The sequence below is a fragment of the Coniophora puteana genome, assembly GCF_000271625.1.
Source record: "Coniophora puteana RWD-64-598 SS2 unplaced genomic scaffold CONPUscaffold_9, whole genome shotgun sequence".
Taxonomy (NCBI): domain Eukaryota; kingdom Fungi; phylum Basidiomycota; class Agaricomycetes; order Boletales; family Coniophoraceae; genus Coniophora; species Coniophora puteana.
The window spans coordinates 289,603-296,748 of NW_006913061.1; the positions used below are offsets into that span (position 1 = coordinate 289,603).

Genomic DNA, 7,146 nt, shown 5'->3' on the forward strand with positions numbered 1-7,146 from the left:
GGAGCGTGGCGTGCGTGGTCACGAGGACGCGCCCTAAAAGGTCATTCGATAGTGTTCGGAATAACGCCCGGATGAGGTTATCAGTAGATAATAAGTTAATTCTGCATTTAAAGACTTTGCTTCGTTAGATACTAAAAATATAAGTACGAGCACGTCCATTAGTTTATTACAACAATGTTATTTGTAGGAAGTTCCATGGCTGATGAGCCTCCCGTTTAGAGCCATGTTATGGAGGTGGAAAGAGTGGGCACTCACTAGCTGAAATTGCAAGTCCCGCACCTTCCCTCCTCGCGTTGAACCACAGTATCCACTACGAGCCTGAAGTCCTCACCACCTTAGTAGTGCGTTTCGCGTAACACTCGTTGAGCTTCGTCAGCTTATTATGCTTAAAGACCTCAAAATCGTTGATATTCCCCCGAGCAATGGGAATCAGCGAAGCAGCGAGTGAATTGAGGGCGGGAGTGGAGGTGGTTACGTATGGCATGAAATGCGCTGAAGGGGATGGGGAATGAGAGCAAGGCATGGGGTTGGGAGTGAAGTTAGTGTGACACGTGAGGGTTCAATCGGGGTAGAGGAGACAGACATGGTGGTAGAAAGAATGCTACCGCAGCTGGATGTCGTGCATTGCGGTACCATGTCGGACTCGGTCTGAGGGAGGAGGGAAGGTGGTGTTAACGTATTCAATCCTTTATTACACAACGCGGTCTTGGTGAGCGTTGATATTGAATATTGAGATGGTGCGTGCAATGACGTTGACACCTTCAAACGATATTGCGCCTTATTATACAGACAAATATGCAAACATAAGCACACATTCCTGATGAAGCAGACACGGGTAACGCACCCCGACTCTGACCTTGACCAGCTTCATCGCACACTCTCCATCTCTGTCCACCAGCTGCGCAAGGTTGGCCGCCACGACTGTTAGTGTATCGGGGAAAATCTTGAACACAGCCTGAAAGTTCTCCGTGATCTCCGCCACGTTTATAACCTCACCCGTGCTAGCGGCCGAAGATATGGTGATAGCTGTGTCCATACCCTTAGCGTCGCTTGGACCCACCTTACTCGGATATCCAGCTCATCAATGAGCACTGCGAGCCTCATTAGCTAGTAAAAAGTACGACCATGTTGATCGTAGACTCAGCATTGATCCTCGGCCCAGAAAAGGGGCAATTTGTGAACCCAGAAGCGAGCCCATATCGTAGTGGATCATCCGCGCACGTTTGCCCAGGTCCGCGATGGCGAACATGCGGCCAACCATATCGGGCTTATGCGTGCGTAGCTTTTGGGGCATGTGAAACTGGTGTGCGGGGTTGTGCACGGATTGCAGGGATCACATGCAACGCGGGTTGGGATACGCCCCGTGATGCCTGTGAGAAGGACAAGCGAGCTGGGCATGGTGGACGAGGTAAAGAAACCTAGGAACTCTAAGAGCGCGTAACTAGTGATTTTGACTAGCTCCTTGATTGCCTGAAATGGCGCTCATGCAACCGCTGTTAGCGACTATACCACGGAACTCCTCTTCCCTACAGGTCGGCCTTACACGTTGACATCTTGGGAACTTCTTCTGAAGTGTTGGTATGCGTGGGAAAACAAACATATTGGGTGAAGATGGTAATGACGGCGGCGGATACGGGGTTGGTGCGGATGTCGCGGGTAAGATCAAGAGAGACTTAAGCGCTGGAGCCTGCGATAAAGGGAAAGTAAGTCAGATGCAAAGACTGAGAGCGGGATTGACTGGGTCGGAGGGCAGCGCACAGCAGGGCATGATGTTGAAGGACCCTAACACCATAACTGTCAAAGGAAGACCAGGAGAGGATCTGCTCCTGTTCCGATAATCGACCACGTACCGATGATCAACGTCCCGCTCAAACCAGTCAAGGTCAGCGTTGAAACGTTGATGAATACAAGGCAGCCTCGCTGCGCTACGGCACTTGGGGATCTTGCCCTATCATGTTGCTCGATGGGAATCGCCATCCTATTGTACTGGAAACGAAAACTCGAACACGAGTAGACACAGTGCCCGTGGATATCTGTCGTGCAGTTCAGAACCCTACATCGTATACAAATACCGAGCACTAACGCGAGATATGCCACAGCCACAAAGCCAAACATGTACAATGCCAAGCCGGGCATAATTTTGAATATACGAGTAAATTGGAGCAGTTGGCGCGTCCTATTGCATCGGGCCAAACGGCCCGGAATGTAACCCAGAGAGATCCGGATTCCGACGGCAATTTCGGTCCGAGAGCGGATGTGGGAAACACCGGCTGTATGCCCAAGTCATCGATTCATCTCTTGCCTTGACCTCGTTGGGATGAGTTGTGACCCCCTGGAGCCGGAAGTCCCTCGTAAAATAACTTATAAAAAGCATCGTAGAGTCCCTCAAGTTTATTCGCAGCTGTCACTCAACCATACTTCCAACACGTCTGTTTCGAGCTCAGAAGGACGAATGCATGACTTTCTCAAGATGTACAGCTAAGTATGCTTGTTACTGATTGCTTGCCGGGCACCACCTTGCGAAGGCTGAAAATTTTCCCACCCGTAGGCTTACATGTGTGATCCTCCTTGGTACATCATTTGTTGTTCCCAGCTTCGGGTTGAGAAGTAGCGCCCACGCCGTGGAGTGCCTTTGTTTCATCAAGCACAACTCATGCGGGAAAATTATAACTCGATTGTAAGCTTCGGCTTGAAACGTGGGCAGATAGAAGCTTCCACAGCCCATATACTCGAGCACTTGTTCTGGTTAAACTTATGCTCGTATTCACAACATCATTGTAGGTGATCACTCCATTCGCTCGGCCCTTCTCGTGGTCTGATCGGGAAGTACGTTTCCCCTGAGTCTCCACTTCATATATGGCAGGGTGGTGCTATTACCGCGAACAGGAGAACATTATATCATCTTCCACGAACGTATTGAGAGTATCATTCTGATAGTACGTGGCTCAGTGTTGGGTGTCTCACGATGTGTATGACTGTGCTCAGCAGCTGTAAACACCGCCTCAGCTCTTGTATAAAAAGCGCTACACTGCGCCGTCTCGACTGGTTCATCGTGAGACGTCCGCTCAAATTCACTGAAATGTTTACCACTTCAATTCCCTCCAAGCTCATCAAGTTGGGGAACGAGATTTTGATCGAAGATTATACCACAGGTGAGTCCAATTGTGTATTTGTGACATACAGACTTGCGTTGACAACAGGCAAAACTTTAGTCGCTGTCATGACATGGGTGTTATATGATTACCGTGCGTCTCTACACCAGGGTTCTCTCCCTTTCCTCCGTTAACACATTGTGTTTGTGAACTCATCTCTTAGTGTTGAGTTTCGCACTTGAGGTACGCACTGTCAGAGTCATTTGCAGCATTTCTGAGCAAGTCATTGAAACCAACGGCAATGACAGGTGGATTATATCTGGGTAAGTACAAGATTACATCCCGTTGGTAAATAAAGGTACTTTCTGAGTATTCTGAATATAGCGTAAGACGTCAACAACCGCAGTCTATATAGTCGTAGGTCATATACAGCTGTGCAGTGCACTATACTGCTGACAAAAGCTAAGTTGCGGTACCTCGGTTTGATGCAAATGGTGTAAGCTTATATCATCGAGCCTGAGTATGACATTAACCCATGCATGCAGGTTGAGAACAAGTAAGCCCTCATACGGACTATATTCCTGGTGCTTATATCAACTCAGTGATTTGGGTTTTGAGTGCCAAGGAATCGACTAAGGTGAGTGTTATCGCTTTCACTTCTGTAAGGCGACCAAGTGTTAATCGCACTTCATTGGGGTCTCAAAGATGTAGGTGTATCGTCAGAATGCACTATGTTCTGACACCTCTTGGAATTTATCATACTTAGATGTAAGGAATGTTGATGACATCTTCGGTGATGAACTCAACCATTTGCAGGTCGTCCATTCACAATACTGGTCAAGCGTCTCGCACCCACAATTACTATGTTCACCATGCAAGGTTTCATCCGATTCCTATCACAACCTTTGGGTTCTCACGTACTACCGACGCCTTGTAGGAATGATGACCGTGCGGGTATACATACTTCTAGGAAGGTCCCAAAAACTCTTGGCCATACTCGCCGCTTGCTTTTTAGCTGCTCAAGGAGTTAGCGCCGTTGTCGCCATATACTACATAAGAAGAAGTGCTCACTTAATATGTACGTTTGTTATCCATCCTGAATGACATGTAGGCTAAGTCTCTGCCTTACATCCAGCTGAGTCCAGTGCTGACGATATTAGCGTCCATCTATGTGAGGTATCCAAGTCCCACACACTTTCTTGGACGTTGACAGCAACTGCATCATCGCGTGTTGTATACGAAACAATCCTCTGCGGTCTTTCTCTGGTATATGTCTTTAAACACCTTCCGGAGACCACCTCGTTGCGAAGGAGCCCTGCTAGATTCGCAAACGAGCTGTGGCTGCTAATGGTTCGCGATAACTTGGTTTACTTCTTCGCGTAAGAGTTCACGCCATGGTATTCTGTCTACAAAGTCTCACAGTGTGTGTGTAGAGTTCTCTTTGCGCAAATCATCAACATCATAAGCAGTCCTGCAAGAGTAAGTCTACATGCTGTGGAATATAAGGGACATTCTCATCATCGATCATTTCAGTCTGAAGCGACTAAGCTCATCTTCAACAATATCAGCAACGAGCTCAACGCTTTTCAGTATGCCATGGTTGGTCCATGGATGATCATTAGCCTTCGGAAGAGCTACGAAAAAGGCATTGCCCAGAGGACTATAGAGTCGCATGGGCTTTCTGACATAGGATTTGCGAGCGCGAGACAGCACGAAGAGCCACATAGACTAGAATAATCCCGAATCCTGCACGCGTGACAGCCTTCAAGTAGCCGCATCGTAGAGACTACCACTTACAAACCTACAATTGCTGCAAATAAAGTAAGGCGTTGAATGAGTAACGAATTTGTCTTATAGTGCCAGAGAAGGGGGAAATGTGCAAAAGAAAATAGGAACTGCTGGCGCCTTTTTCGATCGAATTCATGGGGGTAGCTGTAGGAGTTTCCTGCAAACGCACGTGCACCTGAAATTTCCGATGCAAACGCTCGTAACATAACAAAAAGTTAAACTTATACGTTTAGCCACATATCTCCCTGTTCTTCTTTGTTCCAATATGAACGGACCCGGAAACACGTTCCATACCTACGCATAACTGCTCTAAAACTTGGACATGAACGCTCAGGCCTTTCTGAGACACTAGTGCTGCAGAAACAACAGCAAGCTCTATCCGGTAGAACATACAACATATAGCCTATACCCATGGGAGGGTCTGACTAGCAAAGAGAAACCTGTATCGCGAAGATATGTCTTTTCATCGCGTCAATGTCGCATGAACTATTGACTCCGTGGGCGGGAACGAGAAGAAGCGTGCTGAAACGTTGGCGGATGCGAACCATAATGCATAATGCTTGGACCATGTCTGTTGGATTGACTGGCTATGCTGCTGTTGCAAATACGGAAGGGAGCCGATGCATACTACACCATGCGCTTAATCCATGATACCATCGCGAGGTCTATTTTGGTGTTAGATTGCACATACCTGGTAGCGACTTCCGAATCCTTAATCATACAAAAGGAAGTACTGCCAGCTCGCAAATATTCTACCTACCTCCGTTTCCCCTCGCTCAGGTATCGGCGGATTCGACATCAATGGAATATGAATCGGCAGTCCAGAACTATACCTCAGGTGAGCTTACGCTAGTCCTCCGGGCGCATTCAATATGAAGATATATTCTGTAGTGGCCTCGACAGTCTTTGTTGTTTATGATTATCGTATGTCATGAATGCTATTGCCAGTGCCACCCTCTTGCTAACTATCATCGACTCCTGGGGTAAAATGACAGTGCTAAACCTTGATCTCGAGGTATGCATCATATTCAACAGCTACAGCTGTGCCAGCTTCGTCTATGAATCGGGCTTAACTGATAATGATATTATCCGAACGAGGTGGAATATGTTTGGGTAAGCCAGATACCTTTGGGGTTAGGATCTAAATGAACTAGGCTCATATACACCAATTCCGCACAGTACAGAAACTTTTCTTCAACAACTCTTTCGTATTTCGTAGTAAGTTGAACTTTTCTTGCTTCGCAATGGTCCACTCATCCGGAAAACGACTCCATCAGCTGCGATATCTAGGTTTGATTAGCCAAGTGGATGTTGTCTTACCCAAATTCTCCTCGGCTCTGACTATAATACACAGTTCATATACATGTAGGCACCTCCCACTTAATTTACGGCAATATCTGATTATCTTTCAGTGGAAGGCTTTTTCAATTACCCATTATCAGTACAAGTAAGCATCTTTGCTCTACAATTTGAGTGCGGAGCTTATGTTCATGATTTCATATGTTCTTTAAGCTGTATGATCATCAGGAAAAACCTCTGACCAATAAAAGAGGGAACACGGGGAAACATGTCTGAAATTTGCGCAAGTTTTCGGCGTGTGAGTAATGGGCAACAAAAAGGGACAATTAACTAAAATTGCAAGAAGTTCTCCAAAGTTTTGGATGAACGATTTGCGGGTATACGGAATAACAAAGATCTCAAACAGGCAATGCTGGTTATAGTGTTGAGCTTGATCAGAGAAAGCAGCTAGTAATATAGGTTATTGGATATCTCAAAGTACGAGTACATGTATTTGAATGAATCAACATAGAGGTGTCGTAGGTAGCTAAGTCCACAGAAACACTCAAAAGCGCGTTTCAGCCACAAAAAGCAAGTATATAGCATAAAGTAAGTAAGACTAGCAAGTACAGTTGGTCCAGCGACTCAAGACCGTCAAAATGTGCCACAGCAAAGTTCAAACACACTACCAGATGAAAAACATATACTCACATTATAAAGTGCAGTGCGTGGGAGCCCTCTGTAGGGTGGCAGCCCCGCAGGGAGCAATCCTGTTGCACAGTGCTGAGCATGCAATGCCAACTGCGCTCAAAGCCGCCGCTGCCGCCGTTGCGACCGCCAGCAGATGCCCGTGGGCAGAGGCATGCGAGGCCACCCCAAAAGTTGAGGACGGCGACTGAGGGGTCCATGCACACATTTATATTGATGACGAGGCGACAAGAGGTGGCGAGGCTATATCAGTCGGGGGATGCTGGTGGGTGTGGTGAAC

At 47.0% G+C, this 7,146-nt stretch overlaps 1 protein-coding gene across 1 annotated transcript; it reads left to right on the plus strand.

Annotated features, from left to right (window-relative positions):
* Nucleotides 1–3,079: 3,079 nt before the first annotated feature.
* Nucleotides 3,080–4,829, plus strand: CONPUDRAFT_74444 (uncharacterized protein; the record flags this gene model as incomplete). The annotated part of the gene is made up of 11 exons (XM_007772325.1): nucleotides 3,080–3,152; nucleotides 3,201–3,245; nucleotides 3,316–3,335; nucleotides 3,401–3,415; nucleotides 3,533–3,588; nucleotides 3,638–3,648; nucleotides 3,695–3,729; nucleotides 3,909–4,170; nucleotides 4,228–4,471; nucleotides 4,526–4,571; nucleotides 4,626–4,829. The coding sequence occupies 11 exons, from the start codon at nucleotides 3,080–3,082 to the stop codon at nucleotides 4,827–4,829; spliced, it is 1,011 nt and encodes a 336-aa protein (XP_007770515.1).
* Nucleotides 4,830–7,146: the final 2,317 nt, after the last annotated feature.